This window comes from Pelodiscus sinensis, chromosome 2 (assembly GCF_052426305.1).
Source record: "Pelodiscus sinensis isolate ZL-2025 chromosome 2, ASM5242630v1, whole genome shotgun sequence".
Classification (NCBI taxonomy): Eukaryota; Metazoa; Chordata; order Testudines; family Trionychidae; genus Pelodiscus; species Pelodiscus sinensis.
Genome location: NC_143053.1, coordinates 51,003,037 through 51,025,869, shown reverse-complemented (window position 1 = coordinate 51,025,869; position 22,833 = coordinate 51,003,037). Strand labels below are relative to the sequence as shown.

The following is a 22,833-nucleotide window of genomic DNA, read 5'->3' as shown; positions in this document are numbered from 1 at the left end:
AGGGGAGGGGGTTAGGAATACCTAGTCATCCCATCCTTCCCCAGGTTGCATCCCATCTATACAAGGAAACAAATAGCATGGGGGTTGGCACAGGAACTGCTGTGGTGGCCCTCTAATGGGACTCAGATTCTTTAGCTTGAGAGGATTCAGAGATACTGGTCCACTGGCTTTATGGTTGCAAGAGCAGTGCTCAGCATGTGGCCCCAGAGCTGTGGTGTGTGTGTGTGTGTGTGTGTGTGTGTGTGTGTGTGTGTGTGTTTTTAAATGTTGTCTCTGTAACTGCTACCTCAGAATATTAAATCAGTAAAATTAGATTTTTAGAAGTTCAGTTTTTTTAACTGTAATATATTTCATTATTTAAACAGTGAAATACAGAATCCGTTTGACTTTCTGGCATTCAATGCTACAATGTCTGAATGGCCAGCTCTGCAGGAAATGCTTAAATCCAATTAAAACAAATAATTTAACCTAATATTCAAAACGATAAAAAGTTTTGTTTGGCTTAAATCCCTCCCCCTGAATCCCTAAATAGTGGTTCTTAACCCAAATGACAAAGTTCCTTTAACAAACTTGGTGAAAGCTGTGTATGACAACACCAGAACATCTGTAAGGCTTGTAGTTTGATTGCCCCAACTAAGAAAAGCTTTTTACCAGTGAGCAATACACTTGCAAGTGATCTTCCTGTGAAGATCTTTATGCTAGCACATACTCCTCTGAAGTTTGAGCAGATTGCCTTGTAGGATCAGGCTCAAACTTCACATGAGACAATGTTTCATCTGAAAGAAGAAATCATTGTCACAATGCATAGTGCCTTCATGCTAAACAGTTTACAGTTTTAGGAATTTTACAACTGGGACTATAAATATATTAAATCACCTAAGAGCCCAAGCAAAACCTCTTTTCATAACATGGAATTGATAACCATGGCCTGGGCTGGTTGTCATGACATTGAAATGTTAATTTCAGACCTACTTATCTCTGTGCTATCAAGGGCAACACTTACTTTCAGGACTTGATAAACTACTCCCAAGTGTTCTTGGTTATTTTGTCTGCTCTATTAGAGTACATGTGCTATTGTTCCATAAAGCAACAAACCTTTTGGTTCATTAATGAAATCTGAGTTTTGTTTCAGTTTTTAGTACTCTTGTATAAAATAATGCTAGCATTGCTACAATACTGAAGTTTTGCCTATAGCAACCAATCATATTGATGGTAAGTCAGCTTTAAAGAGCATGCTTTGTAGCACTTGTGTGTAGAGTTTAGCCCTTTGTTTAGTAAGCAAGTATTGCATCGTATAAAGAAGCTGCTGTTTCCTTACCACTATAAATATGCAGGGCGTTCCTAGAGGGGTTCGAGACCTGGGGCAATTTAGCTACAGCCGTGTTGTGGGCCTCCGTTCTGCAGCAAATTCCTGGGGGTGTGAGGCTGGCAGCCTGAAGCACTCCCTGCACCTGTAGTTCTTGCCCCTTTGTCTTCCAGTGCTGACTGCACTGGCCCTTGCCCTCTAACTCACTGGACCCTGAACAGGCACACTGATTTGCCGTGCCCAAGGGACAGCTCTGAAAATAGGACATCTTTTTAGAAACACTAAAACCTACACAAAATGACACCAATCATGATGATACAAAATATTTGCATTTTGAAAGTTTGTATATGAGCTGACGATCGGGCCCATAGTCCATAATTTCTTTTTCCTGTACACCCAGAATTCCTATTCAAGTCAATGGCTTCGTTGAGCGCATAAGCAGTACAAACTTCAAGCTGTATGTCATAAAGTAAGTGACCTGTACGTGTTATGTCTTTGTTCTGACAAGTGTCTTTGAATCTAACAAAGAAAAGGCAACTATGGAATGCTAAACAATGTCTTTAAAAAAAAAAAGCCAGTTTTCTGAATTAGACCTTTCTTAGTGCAAGACAAATAGCACAAAATAACAAATGGCCATGTTGTCTTGCAATGTATTTCAAAACAAGACTATAAGGAATAGTTCCCTCTATGGTCCTGAGTCAACAGTGCTTGCAAGCAAATTTTGACTCTAAGCAGAAGAGTAGTTCCATTAATGAGACACTCATGTGCTTTGCGTAAGTGCTTTTCTGCTACTGAAATACATCTCTTCAACCTCTAACATTCAGTGAACCTTGCTTTGCAGATTTACAGTACCTATTCAGTCAGTCACTATCATTCAGAGTGTTAGCATGAGAATTACTTAGATAAAACTTTATTAAAATATTCAGATATTTATGTACATGCATGATTTTACTCACTTGAGTGTGTCAGCTCACTTTGGTCCATGGTCATGATGTTATTAGATTCTGTAAAGATGTCTGATAAGGACATAATACAATGGAACTTTTTAAAAAAGGGTCATTTCTTCATGTACTGCTGGAGAAGTTTGAAAGTCGTGTGCATTTCAGCACAGTGCATTTTCTTGTTTCAATGCACGATCTTGAGTTTCATTCAAGTTGGCACCCTCTATGAAAAAGTTATGTTAAAAATATCTAGCGCACCATAAGGAAATTAGCACCTTGCAAACCAGAGTACTTAGTAGTTGCAGGATAGCATGCTACAAAGTACAAGTTTTTGTTGAGCCACTTAAATGAACAATAATCCAGTTATAGATAACATATTTAACTGGGTGATTGTATAGCAACAAGACTTCATATTTACAGTACATTCTAGAAAGCTATAGACAGAGATATAGTCCACCTTTTGTATTAGGTTGTAGGTTCAGACTTAGTTCCCATAACTTGATATCAGCTAAAACCCCTTTCCTTTTACTATTTGAAGCATACACAGATTTCACTACTTTGTGTTAAGCAAAGAAAGCTCATGGTCACAAATTAGCACTCATTTCTAATTTTAATAATTCAAACTAATGTAGTTCTTATTTCATTAAATAATTCTGTCCAGAAAAATAAAGTACATATTAAAATTCTTAATAATTGTAGGTTCAAACAGACCTATTTTTTGCATTTACTGCCCTTTTATTTTCCCTGAGGAAATCCATATTATTTACATAATTTTGTTATTTTTAAGATATTTCTCTATGTACACTTTTAGGAACTTCTGCTTATCTGAACATTATATATCAAATGCTGCACACTATTTGCTATTGAAATAATTAATTGGTGGGGAATCATTTCTTCCTCACATACTCAGAAGTCAGGGATATCTATATCTTCTACAGTAGTATAAAATGAAAGATAAAATTCTTAAATTTCTTAGAGGGGAAAGATGAAAATTGAGAATTTATATATGTAATGTTAGGAGCTCATTTGAGCTTTGTGTTAGGTTTTAAGAATTTGGACATAATCTTGATTGATGTGAATAGTACCACATACATTTAGCTTTCTTATTAGATTTCTAGTGCTAATTTATTTTTCATATTATAATTATTTCTTTATTTCTCTCAGGGAAACATACTATAGCAATCTCCAACTTGGATTCAAAGGTTGTATCAGCTTTTTTCTTAAAATTGGTTAGTTAGAAAAACAATTCTATTGAACTGAGGCTTGTTACTGCATTTATCTATTCCCTAATGTATTATCTGACAAGCTTATTCACAAAAACAAGTTCTTCCTACAGTCAGCAATGTGGAATAAAGAAGGGTATGGATGAGTAAGTTGTACTTTTTTTTTCTGCTTGTGCATCATCAACAATAGTGCCAGGTACCTTCAAACTGTAAAATCTTTCTGGATTGGTTAGAGATGATATGCTCTATGAAGCAGACACAACACCGCTTGATTTTCAGCTAGTGAAAAACTGTCCTGCTGAAAGTCACAGAAAAATCCTTTAATTGTATATGATGGAAATTTGATTAAGAAGTCTATGTGAACATCACAGTAGTACCAGGTAGGGAATTCTGGAGGCAAGATGCTATAAACCACCAATCAAGACACCACTTTTTTCATAGCCTGTAAAAAGGTTTTTGAAGCACAAGGATCCTGCTGCTTAAATTAGCATATACTTTCTGCATCTAAGCTGTCAGCTTCGCTAGTTTTTATTATTTTGCTGAAGGTGGTGTAGAGCCCTTCTGGAATCCCACAACAACAAAATTTCCACTAGAATGTTTTATAACTGCGTTTAGAACAGATATAAGTATGTACAAGATATGCTCTGGAAGTCTTGGATTAATTACATTAGTATCCTCAGATTTCAGTTCCAGCAGTGCTACCTCCAGGTGAGTTCAGTGAAGGGTAAATAGAAAACAAGATTGAGTTTTAGTATCTTTTCCAGCCTCTTCTAACTGAAGAGAAGTATAATTTGTCCTTAGTGATGACCTCGGTGGAGTTTGGTCCATTCACGGATGGAGACAAGCCCTCATAATCTGTTAAGCCTTCGCAACTGGCCGGGGGACTCCTCATTTGACATCCCTCTCCCAGGCTCCTAAGCAACTCTGTTAATGTACTTATAGGAGAGTAAAGGACCTGCAGCAACACCTTCTAGGTTACATCTGTCCATTTAATATACCATAACTCCAGGCAAGGTCTTGCTAGGTCATGGGCGGGCAATAAGCGGTCCACGTGCTGGATGTGGTTCTCCAGAGTTAGCCTATGGTGGGCCACCAAATGCTTTATTTACCTGTGTGTCCACAGATACAGCCAATTGCACCTCCCGTTGGCCACAGTTTGCTGTTCCCAGCCAATGGGAGCTGTGGAAAGAATGTATGATGGAAACTGATGACCAGATTTTGACTGTTCTGAAAAATTAAGGGACTCCTGACGTACCCTACAGAAAAGTGTGACTTGATGTGGCTAAAGAGTGTAAGGATATGGTCCCTACAGACGTATGAGCCAAAAACTTTGGCCAGGCGGTGGTCCATTCATACAGCTTCTTGTAAATAATCTTACTCTTATCAGGAACAGAAAGAAAATATGTATAACTCTGGCCAGAAATGGACAATAACACAGCTTTGGCAATCTATTTGCGTGCCTATCTTTCTAAAAATAGATATAAAATTAGCAATAGGGGAGTAGCATTGCTAATGTTTATGCTAAACCTCTGAGCGTGCCCAGTAAATCTTTCCACATTCAAGAGCTGAGTGAACTGAGAATACATGCAATTAATAAGGCTTGTGCCTTCTCTCCCACTCATTTTCCTCAGTATTTCAGCTGGTTCCTGGCACCAACTAGAATTTGCTCCATATTGTGGAAATTTAATGATCTTATTAATATGTTAATTTATAAAGTAGCACTTTGGCAAGGTGCTCATGATGCTGTACAATATTTTAGAAACAAATTATATTAATATATACATTTAAAAATCCTCAAACTCAAGTGATCAGAGCAAATAAGGGAGAAGAGAAATACAAAGAGAAGAGAACAGTGATGGGCATAAGTAATGAATATGGGGCCAACAGTAGTCATAATTACTGTTTTATAAGCATCTTGGGAGGCTTTTAGAAGTGAGGGATAGCAGTGGAGCAAAATCCATTTTGTGTCCCACAATGGAAAAGGCACTGACAACAAAGTCAGTTCATTCTGAAATGCTAACTAGAAAACAGTTAAATTGCTGAGGTATTTCCCTAAAGAAATCTTTTTAAAAAAAATCCCATAACCTATGAATTCACCAAAAGGTAAGGAAGGGCAAACACTAGAGTGCAGTTGGTGCTGTATATCTGCTGATTTTTTCCTTCTGTTATGTTAATAAAACAAAACATGAAATAAATTACCATGGTTGGATTTCAGGGTCTGATTTTTCTAAACAAGTTATGCACACAGTTATGTATAAAAATCAGGTAACTATATGCATGCAAGTGACCTTCAGTAGCTACTTGTGCATGAAAATTGCATGATTTGTAAACAAGTCACAGAAATAACATGCTCAAATTATGCATGCAACCAAGCAAATAACTTGTTTAAAAAAATCAGGCTCTTCCTATCCTTGTATTTTCCATTCCAACAATATGCTAGATTCAAAATTGTGCACCTTTGTTCTTTAAATAAGCATAGGCAGCTATGCGAGTTAAGTAATGTGTTCAGCAGAAGCTGTGTGATCCATTTATCAGACTCTGAAAAACAAGTTCAGCTTGTAATGGGCCTGAATAGCTCTATTCATATGACAAGTGCCTATACCCATGTTTTCTTTTGCTTTGAAGCAGGCAGGAGTTGATGCACATTCACATAGCATTTCTTCCTTACTTCATTTTCCTATTAAAATAACTATTGATGTACAACTCCATTTATTTAGGAATAAAACATCAGCTTTCTAAATGTATACCCTCAAACAGACTAAAATACAAGAAAGCACACAAACCCATTATCATGCCCTCTTCATTGAAGTTGGCTATTTCTGACCTCAGTGACTGTATTTTAAAATAAAAAAAGACTTACACACACATAATTTGTTGCTCTTCTGCTGTTGCATTTCAGTTGCTGGGATGATACGGTGGGAGCACTTCTCAGGAGTTTTTGTTTTCTATACATTGTTTGCGCATATAATATTTGGCATTACCAATGGGAAGAATGAATGAACCATTAAAACCATTAATAATCTTATATACAAGAGAACAGGAAGCAAGAGCTGAACTGCTGGGTTGGCTTACCTCCCTGAATAGATGTTATGTATAATTCAAAGAGCTGCATTTACTGGATCGTGATAAGGCTTCAGCAACAGAAAAGATATTGGAACCCAAATTATATTCCTGTATGTTTCAATAACAGTTGAAGCTCTTTCCCTGAAATCTTGGACTTACTTGTGGCTGAGATTTGCTGGTGTTTTCCCATCATTTTTCCTTCTCTGGAGTATTACAATCTAAATCTTAGCTCCACTCTTCTTTCTGGTTTGTGACCACTTTAAAAAAAAATCCAGGAGTGCTAGATTTTAATTTCTTAAACACCCCAAATGAGAAACCTAACCATGATCATTCACATAAGCAGAATTATTTAGAAGACTCCACTTGTGGTATGGCTGCTGTTGAGTGAACCGTAGTTTATATTCTAAAAGTGTTAATTAAATGTTTAAAGTTTTAAAAAAGAAATCTTCATTTCAGGGCAACACACAGTACTTGGTTCAACTGACAAAGGTTCACAGCATAGACATTGACATGGTTAAAGAATAGTTGGGGGGGAGCAAATAGTTCAGTTAGCAACAAATTATTTGTTTTTAGAAAAACATTAATAGCTGCTCTTGGTTCAATACTTGACATGACTTTTTTTTTTTTTGGCTCCATTGCTCCACATAGGTTTTGCTAAGTGCTTCTCCTTGGCGACAAGTGCGTTGTTTTGAATACAAGTCTGTTTAAAAGGCAGCAGTGGAGGGTAGGCAGGAGCAGCTGAAGCGACAGGATCCTACTATTGTACTCCCATTCCTGGATCCTCTGTGCTTCTAGTCTTCAGTCAATGAACCTTTGGCAGGCTTTCTTCCAACGACAGGCAGTACACCACATATCTCGGTTCTCCATCCCATACACTTTCCGACATTTTTTCCCCTCCCCTCTAGATTTCCTGTCCGGGGGAAAAAAGGAGGTTTTTAATTATCTATCATCAAACATACTTTTTGACAGGGATAAAATCATCTAACTGCACCGTGACATTGAAAGAGCCTGATATTTTCAATGGGTCTCTACTGTTTTCAAGATGCCAGGATTCTGCTGAAGTAGTGAGACTTGGAGAGAGGTGAAACCCACTATTGAGTTATCCACCCAACCTCTTCCCCCTGCCGTAGTCTTCAGAGAATAGCTTATGGGCTTGCTTTTCTATGTTGTTTCAAGGGACCACGCATTTCTTTGCCTGCTCCTCTCACGCATCATACAACAGCGGTGGGCAACCTCTTGCCCATCGTGGTTTTCGGTGTCACTTGTGAGACATTTTCTTTACCATTGCTCACATGCTGGGCTGCCAGATTCTCCTTGTCTCCATCTACATAGGGTATATTTCACCAGTATTACTAAAGTGACATGCACATAAAGCAAGGGCATGTGATGTGAGGTGTTGGCTGATTGCATACAACACTGATTGGATGCAGAGGAAGTGCATGGCTCTCTCTGTCAAAGTGCTGCTACGGATCCATTGGTATGCTCGGTAAATTCTAGGCACATGAGTGCAGTTAGTAAAACCATCCTATCCTGGAAGACTGTCTGGGTTACAACAATCTTGCAGCCCACTGAAATAAAGGAGAGTTACTCATGCAGGCCACTCACTAGCCTATGTTGCCCTTCACTACTTTACAATCTGCCCTCTTCTTTCCCATTGTAATAAATTAGATTAGAAAATGCTCCTGTTTCCACTAATGTATCTTTCAGAGACTCTTAGAAATTAGCAACCAAAAAGACTTTTATGTCCTGTTGTTCATCTCTGCCAAGACTAGTCCCTATATAGCCCTGGATTCAGGTATTCTAAAGTGCCATGCAGTAATAGAAAATCACAACAATTACTGCAGTACTCTCTAGTGTACAGCAGACAAGATGTTTGCTTGGTTTAGATTTTCAGGATTAAAAAATTTATACAGCTATAGGCAAGCCTTGGAATTATGTGATAATTGTGGGAAAAGCCACTAAATTCAGAAGACAACATACATGCTTGAACCTGGCCTGGATTTACTTTGGCTCTTATTGTAAACAGATTGATAAAATATTCTACTTGATAATAGGTAGTGAATGTTGGTTTTGTTTTAATTGTAGCTCTCTAAGTCACTTGATATTCCAAAGCTAGCACAGCACAAGGATTCATTGTTTGAGATAAGTGGTTACAGACCCTAAAGCAGAAATTACAATGTGGAATAAGTAAATGTTAGGGTAATCTTAAAGTAACTGTTAAAATGGCACCTTTCTGTTCTCGTGGGCCAAATTCAGCCTTATGTATAAACAGGTGTAACTAAGGATGTTGAATTTTGATTTAACTAATCAAGTAGTCGATGGGATTTCAATCGACTTTTGATTAGTCGATAAGGAGTAGCATGGCTTTCCACCTTTGAATTGCACAAGAGTTCCAGTAGGGGCTCTTGTACATTTCAAAGACTGAAAAGCTGAATGGAGTCAGGAGTCAGTGGGGGACTTGCTGCTGGCCCTGGGCTTCACGTGGTGTTCCAACTTTAAAATATACAAGAATCCCCGCTGGGGATCTTGTACATTTCAAAGGTGGAAAGCCATGTTAGTCCTTATCGACTTGAAATCGATTGAAATCCCATCAACTATTCAAGTAGTTAACTAATCCACTGTTCCTTCCCACAGAGCTGAAGCTTTTAAGCTGGCTCCCCCCCAGCACCTTCTCTTCTCCCCCCTTGTTGCCCCTTTGTGATAGGGTACGTTTAGACTACAGATGCATCAATGGAACACAAAGTTTCACAATTTTCAGAAAGCAGATGCATTTTTTCAGTATCCCTGTAAGCCCTGTTCTATGAGGAAGAAGGGATGTTCTGAAAGAGGGGTATTTTTCTGACACTTGGCCCTGTGTAGATGGGCCAAATGTCGGAAAGACCTCTTTTGGAAGAAAAGTGGAAAAAGATATAGGCAAATTACGGTTTGCAATTTGCGTGGTTTTTTTCCGACTTTTCTTTGTAGTGTAGACCTAGCAATGGAGGCAGCAAGGGGTTGGGGAAGCAACTAGTCAATAACATCCCTACGTGTAATCCTAAAATAACACTGGTGCCAGATTTATCCCTGCTTATCTTTGTGTTGTATCTGCTTATGTTACAGGCAAAATTAAGTTTAAAACTGTAAACCCTGTCGAACACCTAGGGGAGAAAACTTAAAAAACAATGAATGCTCCTGCAGCAGCACGGAGACTAACAAAAATGTAGATCAGAGCTATTCAACGTTGGAAGCCCTGGGGACCACAGTGATACTCACAGCACATGCTGAGGGCTGCAGCTTAAGTGTGGTTGCATATATAAGCAAATAGCTTCTTTCACACTGATGGGCATGAATACAAAGATTAGGGCAAGACTACACAACGCACAGGCCCCATTTAAGTCAGTTCTGCTGATATTAATAAAATGCAATATTTACCCAATTTCCACCCATATGACAGCACTTTTAATGAGTAATGACAGTCAAGGAATTTAACTACTAAAACGGAAATCAACAGAAGACCATTATATTGACTCGCTGTTGTGGAGCATGTTCCTAGAGGAGGCCATGTTCAAAGGATTCCAGTTGCAGGCTGCATGTTGAGCCCCGCATAATCCCAAACTGCACTGTGTGCTGTGCGTTAAGTAGCCCTGATGTAGATGGTATCATGACCTTTTGTGGGCAGTACAGAGTTACCTAGATTCCTACTCTGCCTTCTACATCATCAGTATGAGTGGCCATGGGTGGTTGGTGAAACTTCCACTTTGGGAGGCAGTAGCTTCCCAGCCTAAGCCCTGTCCCTTCCAAACCCCACCCTGTTCCCACTGTCTCCCTCCTCTCTTCCCTGGACATCCTGTATCCCTGCTCACTGCGTGCTTGTCCCCTTCTAGCCAAATCCCCAAACCCAAGCAAATTATTTTTTGAAAAAACCCTCCAATTCTGCCATTTCTTTCTCAACAAAATGGAGCGTGTTTTGTACCATGTACCAGATGTGGAGAAGGTATCTAATTAACAGATCTAAATTTGAGAACAAGAAATGTCAGTCACAGTTTATTATATACCCTCATAGCTGACATCCAAACTCCTCTTATTGATCCTGGGGAACACAGAATGGCAAGCACCAGTTAAAGCTAATTGAGAAATGTGTCCTTCATATAATCAAAAAGGTGTCAGGCCTCATCCTCAGCTGGCATTTGCTCCCTGACAGAAAGAAAATTACTAGAATCAGACTGCAAAAGTTGCCACTTTATTTTTACTTCTTCAGACAAACAAGTCGAGGGCTTTCTATGTTGATTTCAACCATAGTAAGTACCTCAGACCAGTACTGTTCCCCCCTCCCCCCCAACTTGATTTAAAAAAAAAGTGCTGGGGGCTGAAATATGGTTGCGGCCCCTTTAAGAGCCAAAATGCCACACTGGGGGATGGGGGGGGGGGGGAAGCCTTGTGTCCTGAGCAGGCTTCCATCAGGAGACGAGGTGCTGGTACTCACAGGGGAAATGCCATTCCTTTACTGTGTGCTGGGAAAATAGGTGACAGTATGCTGTTCCAGGCCATACCATCACAAAAAAAGCACTGCCTCAGACAATGAATATGAATTGCCAAAGGAAATGCCCGTAAAATACAGGCTGGTGCTGCTTTTTAACAGCAGCACCCATTCAGCTCACAGAACCAAGAAGGTTAAATGTCCCACTGAGGCAGCATGATGATGCCAGCTTTATGCAGCAGACTGATAGATTCAATATCCCCAGGGGTGAAGGAACCAAATCCTCAGCCCTATTCTCACCAGGCAAACAATCTCCCAACCACTGAAAATATCTGAGACTGAAAAGAGTGGAGACCTATCCTACCACTAACTTATCTCTTCCTTGTCACCACATCCCTCCTCCCTTTGCTTCCCTTGTTCTCTCCCCACTTCTCCTCTGGCTCCCACCACTCAAGATTACTGCCCTCTCCCAACCAAGCGCCCCCTTCCCCCCGCCTGTCACAGAATTTAAACAAGTTTTAAAAAAAAACAACAAAAAACAATTGGCCCGGCTCAGGCCACTGCTTACTTGTGGGAAAGCTCTGAAGGGCCCCTCTGGCCCAGGTGAAGGGGATCCATTCCTCCTGGCCATTTATTGTTCTGCCCAGTCCACTTAACAGGCCAGCACCGGGTACTTGCTGCCACAAATGATCCAGCCCACCCTGCAGCGCGCACACAGCATAAGGCTGGCTGGCCTATCTGCATCTTTGACTAGCCCTTTGAAAAGTGATGATGGGGGAAGCTGGGTGGAGCCTGCCTCTTCTGGCAAATTGCTCCAGCATCACAGAATGGGAGGAGTCATCATCCCATAAAGTCCCAAATTGAAATGTTCCTGTAATGTTGGCATCATTTTGATCACTGAAAGTTCACTACTGGGAATAGCACACAAACCAGAAAGAATGCAACTTGACTGCCAGGTCCTAGGCTGAGTTTATAGCCTGTGTAATTAGCAAAAATATTTTTTGTCTGGTAAACAGAAGAGATTTGATTTGGAAGACTTGAACAAATGATAAACATGGCATCTCCTTTAATGTAATTTTAAATTTCTTCAGAGTACAATTAAAATATAGAATTATTAGGAATTATCTTCTCTCCTATCCTGTTAGAAATTTAGATCCAACATAGGATTTTGAACATAAAAAGCAAAATAGTGTCTTGACTTTATGTGATGCATGATTCATCATCCATTGACTTCTGAGGAGGTGGATCTAGACCACAGGAAAGAGATTGTGGGGTTTTTTTTTTAAGTGAAACCAAAAATAACTTGACCTAAATTATCTGTGGAAAAGATACATTTTCCATGGTTACCCAAATTAAGTAAAAATGGTGATAAGCATGAAGATATCCCTAAATCCAAGGGAAAATGCAAGACAATTATGTAGTTAAGCTAAGAGATGTTCCAAACTAGAACATTATATCAAACACCTTTGAATATTAGTGAAATTCAGATCTAAATTGGAACTTCATGGCTCAGATTCATCTGCGGAATTGTCTAATAGCATGTCTTTTGAAACTCTCAGTGTTTGTCCCCCCAAAACCTTTAATTTAGGTAAGAGAGAGAAAAATATATGTCCATTGCTGTTTGTTTTATTGAAAGGAAGTGCACAGATTGTGCCAATTCTGATTTTGGGCATTTGACTCTGCTGTATGCCAGCTGTCTACTGGTCTGTCAATGGGAGTTGATTGTCTCATACCTTAAGCCAAATGATGCTCTGGGTGGTGATGAGAGAACTGTGTGGGTCTGTTGTTTCGGCTCTCCTGTCCCTGCAGGACGATTATGGGTTGGTGAGACCTGGCAAAACGCAGGAAAAATGAAGCTTATAAAAGCACACGTGTATGTACATGCAATATAAACACATTCTTTGATACCACAGCTGGCATGTCCATTATTGGCTGTTTCCTAGGAAATCCCAGTTCCTGGTCTATGATGAGAAAATGGTCAAAGTGAGTATGTGACCTATAACTCTCCAAAAGTTAAGGGAGATGTTCTGAAAGTGTTCCACAGTTTTAGCTGCATGTGAGGAACTTCCCATTTCCTGCCACCCTCCAGTAGCATAAATAGAACAAACTAAAACAAAGAACAACAAAGTTGTGTATCTTTGGGAAATAAAATGGATAAATCAGAGGTGTTTTTTTTTTGTTTTTTGTTTTTTTTTAAAACCCTAGATCTCACTCTTTTTTTAAGATAGTTAATGAATAGTGAATGGTTGTGGTGAATAGTTAATGACTTCTCATTTGATCAGGGAAAAGTGCAATTAATGGAGGGGAGGGGATGTAACCTAGTTAAGATTAAAAACTAATAACCCCCTGCTATCAAGGAGTTTCACTTATTACTTGTAGGATGTAGTTTATATACCTGCATCCCTGGAGCAGTTGTATCAGAGGGAAAGTCTCCATGGAGAGGGCCCTGTAAATGTGACCAGAGCTCTCCCCTGGCTATTCTGCTGGGGAAGACAGTTCTAGTTTATGGCTCCCTCAGGTCCCTGCTGAGAGAGGTTGCCAAGGAGTTACATTGACTCATCATAGTTCCTATGCCCTGGAAACCTCCTTAGCAGTCTTTTTCCTTCTTTGAATGGCTCTGGACCCCAGCAGACTAGGGTACTGGATGGCTTTTGCCCTTTTGAGTAAACTCACTACAAGGGCCAGGCCATGGCCAACTCAATTAGATTGATTCAACTTAATACCAACTTTGGGGGCCCTAAATCTTTTCTGTGAACTCCGACTTCTCAGAAAGTGATTCTGCTCCGGTGTGGAGAACATGAAGACAAAAGCCATCTACAGGAACCCTAGGAAGAGGAGTTAAATCTCTAATTTGAATGCTCATTTTGGTCTACACAGAAAAATGTGGTTTTCCTGAAGATGTTTCTGAATATGGAGATTCCTGTGCCCTGGAGTGCCAACAAATCATTGTAGATTGTGCAACTAACAGTCTCCTCTAACTTATCATTGTTCAGTACTGCCTTTTTAAACTCACATGCCATCCATTTTGAAGAATCAGAACTGACCAGACCAGGACAGGAAAATGCATATCCTTCATTTCAGCCTTACTAATTGCTTTCTAGCAATGCCACTGCTATAAACACAGAGAATTTTTGTAATGCTGCTGGCAGATGATTGACATAGCTTCTACGTTTCTTCTCATTTGTTGAACAGAAAATTCTTAACTGTTTCAGAGGGGTAGCTGTGTTAGTCTGTAATTGGAAAAAACTTTAAAAACAACAAATAGTCCTGAAGCACCTTAAAGACTAACAAAAAATGTAGATAGTATCTTGAGCTTTCATGGGCACAACCCCATCTGAACAAGTGGGTTGTGCCCATGAAAGCTCATGATGCCATCTACATTTTTTGTTAGTCTCTAAGGTGCAGTAGGACTATTAATTGTTTATAAAGTTTTTTCTTATCTAACTGTAGGCACAGCAGAGAATAGTCTAGTCAAGGAAAACTGTGGTTTATGGTAATATTACAACCAATTGTTTAAGTATTTCTAATGAGATTCTGATCTCAGTTACTCTGATGCAAATCAGGAATTGCTCCAACCAGTTAGTGACATGTGCAGAATGGTAAATACTTGATTGGTAACTATGTCTTCCAACTGTGTTTGTCCTTTCTGGAATCCTACACTGGCACATGGCTGCCATTTTGTAACCAGTTTATTATTGCCATGTGGATGGGATCCATTAACATTGCTTGTGCAACTGGCTTGGTCCATGCAGCTTCCTATGTGGTGGGACATCCCAGAGTGCTTTGTCCGTGTCCTGCTGGTGATAGGTTTTTCACATTTCTTGCTAAAGTACTAAGGGTATTGGGTTAGACTTTTACCAGCATGCTCTGATACAAACAGGCAGGCTAGAAGCTGCAGATACACAATCTCAGTTCATAGCAGGTGCGTTAGGGGAGAAAGAGGGAAGCAATTGGAGAGAACGAGGGAAGCAATTGTGTCCTCAGAACTCAACTGTGATGTTATAAATGGATCAGAGGAGACTGTTGTTTGGAATCACAAACACTTCTTTATATGTGCGGCCAAGTCCTCACCTGAAGTCTATAGCCCATTTTTGTGCAATGGTTTGGGAAATTGTTGTCACCATGCTGAAATGTTCCAGCACGCTTCTGTTGAATCATAGCATGTACTGAAGCTTAGATATTCTGCTGTGTCCAGCTTACGCTAGGTGCAGCAGTGATGCAGCTGCCAGGGAGATGATTATAGCTCCCTGCTTCTTTGTCCCAGACTCTATGCAGTGTGGCAGTTGTGCTAACCACCACCAGCTGTCCCTGATCCTCCAGCTGCGGGCTGTCAGAGCACTGAGCATTCCAGCCACTTCCCCAAAATGCCTCCTATGCTGACAGCTGGACAGAGGGAGGCATCCGGATTGGTTCCTGTTGGGGATGCTGTATCCTTTCTTTGTGTATTTGGACTGAGATCTTCACACTGATTTTCTGTAAAAACAATTCCTAATAGAATCAGGAGGTGAATCTAATTCTGAAATCCCAAACTCACGGATCTCTAGTCTCATCCTTCTGAGTCTCTTAAGGGATGCCCTGATTTGTCTCCCCGGCACACAGAGATTGATCTTCAGCAACGATTTAGATGATGGCATAGTACGATTATTAAGTTTGCAGATGGTGCCAAGCTGTGAGGTGTTGCAAGTGCTTTAGAGGATAGGGTCATAAATCAAAATGATCTGGACAAACTAGAAAGATGGTCTGAGGTAAATAGGATGAAGTTTAACAAAGACAAATGCAAATACAGGCAGTCCCCGGGTTACGTACAAGATAGGGACTGTAGGTTTGTTCTTAAGTTGAATTTGTATGTAAGTCGGAACTGGTACATATTGTAGGGGAAACTCTAGCCAAACATTTTTTTTTAGTTTTGGATAGCATAGGGAAAGGTTAACTCCCCTCTAATGTTTGTTTTGCTGTCTGTTCCCCTGTTCAGAAGATTTCACATCTATTTCTGTCCCTGTGACAAACTCAGGACTAAAGGAGTAACTCATCAAATACCAAACAGCTCTGCACCATGCTTTGAGCTAATAGCTTTATTTCCACACACCACCCAGGGTTCTAGGAGGAGGGTCCTTTTTTTGCTAACACAATGAGGCCAGCACTTTGTTTGTTTTGGTGGAGTCTTTGTTTGCCCAGGGAGCCCAGCATGTATAGGGGGAGGAGGGGCGGAGAGGCTGCTTTTGTCTGCTGTTCGGCAGCCTGTTGCTCAGGGGAGGGGGCAGCCTGTTGCGTGCAGGATGCGAGACCGCGGGGGGGGGGGGCAGCGGGCGTGGGGAGGCACTTTTCCTCTGCCCGGCAGCTCTGCGGGATCCCTGTCCCTGTGGCCAGCTGCTGCAGGCAGAGGCCAGTTGGAGCCGGCCGAAGAGGAGGAGGAGGTGGATTCTAGGACCCAGGTGAGCGAGCCCCAGGGACGCTGCTGCGCTCCGGCATGTATAGAGGGGAGGAGGGGCAGAGAGGCTGCTTTTGTCTGTTCGGCAGCCTGTTGCTCAGGGGAGGGGGCAGCCTGTTGCTGGCAGGGGGGTGGGGGGGGCAGCGGGCGTGGGGAGGCACTTTTCCTCTGCCCGGCAGCTCTGCGGGACCCCAGTCGGAGCCGGCCCGAGGAGGAGGAGGAGGATCCTAGGACCCAGGTGAGCGAGCCCCGGGAATGCTGCTGCGCATGTGCGGGAGTTGCCTCACCCCGTTCGTATCTAGGGATCCGACGTAAGTCGGGGACTGCCTGTACTCCGATAGTTAGGGACTGTTGGCAGGGAGCCAGAAGAACCAAAGGAATACAGTGCTGAAATTTGAATGGTGAAGAGGCAAGGCATATAAGGTCTCTTGTGGGGCTCTACATTTTGCATTTGGAGTGCCAGAATGGGGAACAGCCCTGATGGCATCAATGTGAGATTTCTAAAGATAGCTACAATATTCAACCCAAGGTTCAAAATCAAAGTGCCTTTCACAATCTGTAAGACACAAGATGTGGAGGATGCTTTCAGAAGTTTTAAAAGAGCAAAACCCTGATCAAAAACTATAGAATTTGAACCACCCAAAAAGAAAGTGAACCTTTTGCTGGTGATACTTGACTCAGATGATGAGAGAGAATATGTGTCTGTTCTCTCTGCTTTGGGTCATTTGGGAAGAGGTGGGATAAGGTCTGGAGGTGGGCGGGGGGGGGGGAGGGGAATTGAACATCCGCTGGCTAGAGCAGAAAGGGGCATGTATGTGTAGAACTGACATGTAAGCGCTGTGTTGCCCATGTTGATCAGCTTTCTGTAAGATGTCCTGCATTACTTCAAGAGGTGGATTAGGAGGAATGCAGGGTGTTGTGATAGGAGGAAGGTCCATAAACATACATAGGTGTTGCTCAGCTCAGTAAGGGAGCAGCCTATCACTCAATGGAATTATCAGCCCTGAGTTAGATGCCTAACTTTGCCATACAGTGTATGGGGAGCCTGGCAAACTAGAAATGACTTTCAGAAACCACAGAGCTGCCTAAGCTAGCCAGGAGTGAAATGCTGAGGGGTGCCTGGCTGATAGGCAAGAACCTTCCTGCACTCAGGATCCTCAGCCACAAACCCTCTCTTGCAGCTAGCCACCTAAAGCCAGCTCAGACACGTAGGCAACATGCAACCCCTTTCATGTTCCTCTTACCTTGCCCTGTGCTCTTGTGTGGGCACTGTTCTGTCCCGCCACCTATGGCTGGTCTGCCCCAACAGGATCTGAAGCCATTAGCTCTTGGTATGCACTAAGCTTGTCAACAGGATTGGTGAGATAGGGGTACCCCACCAAGAATCCCATCCATGGAGCTTTAGTACAAGCTATGAAGGCAGCATTAAGGTTCAGTCAACTCTGCATATACTGACCACCAGTGGTCACAGAAGCAGCAGTTGGAGCAGGGTTGCCCTGCTGAAGAGCCAGATATGTGTCAGGATCTGGGCTGAACTCTCTAATATCCGTTAGTCAAGACCTGGCCAAAACACCGTGTGCAAAGTCCTCTGAGGATGTGAACTATACTCTGCTAAATGTTAGTAATTATTAACAATACAATAAAGAATGATGGTCTATACTGAACACTGCTTGGAGTACCCTTTTTAAAAAGCAGTAGCTTGTTTCCCTCAGATGGAAAAAGAGGAAGAAAACAGCCTTCATATGCATCTTTAAAATATTAGTGCCCACTTCATCTAACTATACATTTATGCCTAGAGAGTGATAAAACAGAGAAATATGGCCAAGCAGGGATGATATGTGGGTGATTTGGTGGGCTCCTCCCTCTCCCCACTTGAAAGATTTCCAGGAGAAAGGGATAAAAAGACTTCATGGCGCCCTGAATGACCTATAATTGTACTATCAACACTGTTGTTCTAGGTTTTCACATGAGATAGTTTTAAATTAAACTGTAAATCACTAGCATCATCTTATAATCTCCCAGAAAGCTGTTTGTTTCTTAAATTCTGTTGGGAACTCTCACTCACTAGCTGAAAGATCATTATTGCTTGAAGTCAACTAAATACCTGCATATTTAATCCCTTCCCTTTCAGCCTCTTATTTACCATGTTGCTAATTGCTTTATTGGATTCCCAATACTACTGGCACCAATTTCTGCTACTCCACAAAAGGAGCTAGTTTAATAATTACTCTATCAACTGAACGGTTATGAAATCAAATTCTAAGAATACTTTACCCATGGCATGCTCTGCTGCCGAGGCACTCTTGTTCAAATTGCTGCCAGCGTGATGTCTTTCACTGTTAGCTGTTCCTTGATGGAATTTAATAAATATTCATTGGCAGAGTGCAGTGTAATTGATTCAGCCACTTTCATTTTTATCAGCTCTGCAGGAGACCACAGCCTCTGGAGAAAATCTCCAAGATTTGCCAGAGGTTGAGAGTAAGAGGCTTTTGTGTCATTTAGTGAAGAGAGGAGAGGGAGGCCGTATCTGTTATCACCGAGTCTAATATACATTGTCAAAGAAAAACAACCCTATGTGGTTCTCTGGGTAACTAGTGTGCATTATGTGATAAACTGTGACAATTCTGAATTTGTAATTTGAAATGAAATGTTTTGATATCCAACATGTAAATGACTTATCTGATCAGAAACCTGTTTAACATTTTTTAATAATTAAAATGAGAATACACTGCCCTCTATTTATTCACTAGTAGATTTTCTGCAGCTTAAACTTAGTGATTTTGATTTAATTTTTTGATGCACGTTATGTACCTGTCACCTAGTATTATCTAGTTACCTCTCTAGATCCTTCTTTGATTTTATTTTCTTTCAATGGGATTGAGAAAAGTTTCTCTGTAATTAAGCTAAAAGCCTGATTCAACCATCCTTATTCATGCAAAATTTCCATTTACTTTCATCAACTTACCACAAGTCCCTGTGAGTATTTTACAATCCTTGTCAAAGTTGAGCTTCATCTAATACTGCATCATTAACAAGTAATTTCAATACATACCAAGTTTGTGTTTCATATAAAGACAAAACCTACCTTTGTGAAATCAACAGAAGTTGCCCGCATGTATCTGGGGCTAGAACCAGGGCTTAAGAATTCCTTATTCAGTTTTGTTAGGTAATTTTTTTTCTTTCATTTGTACATGATTTGCAGTGTTTTATTGGACATCACCTCTGTTAGTTTGAAAATCACTGGTTAAAGACTCTATGGGTTGCAACCCTGTACTGGGTCATGGAATGGGAGGCATTGTGTCGCTTAGTTGTAGGGTGACCCAGTGAGTCGCAGGGGTGCTAAGACAGGCTTCCTACCTGTTTTGGCACTGCAAATCACATTGTACCCAGAAGCGTACAGCAGCAGGTCAGGTTCCTAGGTGGGGAAAGGGAGGGGATGATGGGGCTCTGCGTGCTGCCCCCATCCTGGTGCTTGCAGGTGAGAGCAGAATGCAGAGGCAGACCATGTGGCCACTTCTGGGGTGGAGCACGTTGCCAACTAGGAGCCAGACCTGCTGCTGGCCACTTCCGGGGTGCAGTTTGGTCTGCATTGCCTTAGTATCCCCTTCACAGCTCTGCAGATCAGGAACCACCAAAAGTAAGCCCATGCCCAAACCCTGAGAAGTAACTCAGTGCCCCAGCCCTGAATGAGCCCCAGACTCAGAGCCCCACCCCAGAGCTCCCTAACTGCTCATCTGCCCCACCTCCCAGCCTGGAACAACTTCTGCACCCTAAACACCTCATCCCTGGCCGCACCCCGGAGCCTACCCTCTAGTCAAAATATATCATTATGTTGGATCATAGGCATCAATTTTCAAATGAATCACAAGAAAAAATATTTTATAGCAGTAGTTTTCAAACTTTAAGTACCTTTCTAATAAGCCTTCTAACAGAATGATCAAATTGCTGGTTTCCTCTAGTTTTATAAATACTCCTTTAGAAACAGAGACATGCACTGGCAAATGCAGAAGATTTTATAGACTGATGAAGCTACCCATTTCATTCCTTTGTAAGCAGATAGTTTAAAAAATATACTACAGAATAACTGCATGTAAATCAACGGGCTTATAAAGCAGTATAGCATTGGTGTAAGAGGACAATTGGGACCTGGAGGATTGTATCTGTATCTCTTTCTCATTTAATGTCAATCGTAAGCACATTATTGGTAAGTTTTAACATTTTCCATTACTTAGGTACCTTCTTTGTTCATCTTCCACTTACCGGAGTGCCTGTAAAGGTAACTGAAGGTGACTGCCAAGAGATGCTAAAGCTACGGCCATTGGGAGTGAACTTTGTTGACCCTGGAATGTTCACTGGAGGAGTAGCCTGTTTAAAAAAAATCCAATTAAAAAAAAGTGTTCATCTTCCAAAGCATTGCAACATGATCGTTCGCTCTTAAACTGCAAATTAAGCAGGTTTTCAAAATATTTCTACAATGGTGGCTGTGTAAGCATTCTACCCTTGTTCTCTGGGGATTAGGGATGGTAAAATGCATTTAATTATGTAATTGTGTAATCACTGAAAGTTTCAGGGGTTACACATGGAAGGCAGGTGACTCTCACCTGCCATCCATGCTGCTAATACAGAGGCAGCTGTGAGTGTATGGGTGGGGGTTTCTACATGGTGCAGGAAGCTGGCTTTTAAGCTGGCTCTACATGCACACTGGCTTCTGCAGAGCTGCGTGCCCCAACCTGCTGCCACCTGGCTTCCTGTATGCACTGGCTTCTGCCTGCCCCAGCTCCCACCTGTCCTCCCCCCCTGCTGCTTTTGATACAGAGGCAGTAGCACAGTGGGTAGGGGAGACATGAAACCATGCACATTAACCGATGAGTTCAGGCTCATCAGTTAACCGTGTAAGTGGTTATATTTTCAAATCCCTAGTGGGGATAAACATGAATAGGGCAACAAAGAAAGAACAAGATCTTTATATGTAGTCATTATTTAATTGGGCAGAAAAAAATAATAGCTCTTCCAAGAAATGGCTTCTGTAAGAAACCTTAAAAAGCTAAGTATCGAAAGATACTAGGCAGGAGCTCAGAAATCCACATACATTTTTTTTCTTTTGAAACTTTTCATTGTGGTAAAGTACAATGAAGTATGTTAACATTTCATTGTGACATCACTTGTTTAGGACCAGTTTAATATTCAGGCAAAAAATCCTGGCTTGCTGCACTGATTACATAAACTGGTGACCACATTGCTAAGTACTTATCTTCTTTTTGGCAGGTCTCTATGTAATTGGTGTGAAAACTTTTCCATGACAGTGCTCTCTGGGGGAATTCATGTGCCCTGCAGCCTTTTTTTTTTCCTTCTCAGAAAATGCAGAGACTCTGTTGTTACACCTTTCACCCACCAGAGGCTGCTATGGTGCCTGAGCAGAGGCAGCTGATTCACTGCCCACTGGATGCAGAAGTCAGCAGCTGATAGGGAGGCAGAGGAGGGGCCAGGTGAGCAAACATGGGATACAGGGAGAACAGACCATAGGGGGCACTCCTGCCTGCTAGGGGGGGCACATAATCCAGAAAGGCTAGTGGGGGACAGAGAGAGAGAGATGGCAGGGGGCTGACTGTGTGTGTGTGTGTGTGAGTGTGAGTGTGAGTGTGAGTGTGAGTGTGAGTGTGAGTGTGAGTGTGAGTGAGAGAGAGAGAGAGAGAGAGAGAGAGAGAGAGATGGCAGGGCCACATGGGGACTGGATGGCAGAAAGTGTGTGTGGGGGGGAAGAGGGACATGCAGATGTGTTTGAATGAATGAGAAAAGGCTAGGGGTCAGCCAGTGTGGCTTTGGAGCAGGGGAGGCACCTCAACTCTCTAACAATCTCTCCGCTCCTCAAATCTACTTTGCTCAAAGAAAACCCAAACAAAAAACATCCAGTTCCATACTTCACCCACCTACATCCAGCTACCCTCCAGCTTCACACTCAGAATCCTCCTTGGCCATAGCTGCTGACTCCAGGACTGCTCAGGGGTTGGAGGATCTACAGGGTAAAACTAGCAGGTGCCAGTGCCTCTCACCTGCCAGCAGCCCCACTGGCAAACTTCAACCCCACCCCTGCTCCCTTCCATTGTGAACAGCTCTTTTGTGGCATTTGGGAGTTTTCTGGAAGGGACAGGAAGAAGTGCGAAAGGGCAGTGCTTGGAGGAAGAAGAGGGGCAGGAGCTTGGGGGGAAGGTATGAAGTGGGGGATAGGATGGATTGAGCACCCCTTGACTAGATGGGAAGTTGGCACCTATATTTGCATAGCAGTTACTGCCGTCTCTCTCATTTCCTCCATTACCCTTCTCCAACCATTAGCACTGCTTCTGAGGGATGTGTAAACCACGTTTCTCTGAAGTTTAAATGTATTATTACGCCATTCTGTATTTCTAGTAAGGAATCTC

General features: G+C 41.7%; 1 protein-coding gene across 3 annotated transcripts in view; it reads right to left on the bottom strand.

Moving 5' to 3' along the window:
- Positions 1-892: 892 nt before the first annotated feature.
- ZNF704 (zinc finger protein 704) overlaps positions 893-22,833 on the bottom strand; it is a 203,341-nt gene continuing 181,400 nt past the window's right edge. For 2 of the 3 annotated variants that reach the window (XM_075920471.2, XM_075920470.2), the window contains exons 7-9: positions 20,678-20,782; positions 12,723-12,820; positions 893-7,443 (exon numbers count right to left, since the gene is read on the bottom strand). In XM_075920471.2, coding sequence (XP_075776586.1) covers positions 7,332-7,443; positions 12,723-12,820; positions 20,678-20,782 — 315 coding nt within the window. In that variant the 3' untranslated portion in view covers positions 893-7,331. The remainder of the gene's footprint in view (positions 7,444-12,722; positions 12,821-20,677; positions 20,783-22,833) is intronic. The other variant, XR_016348708.1, reaches the window with a different exon arrangement.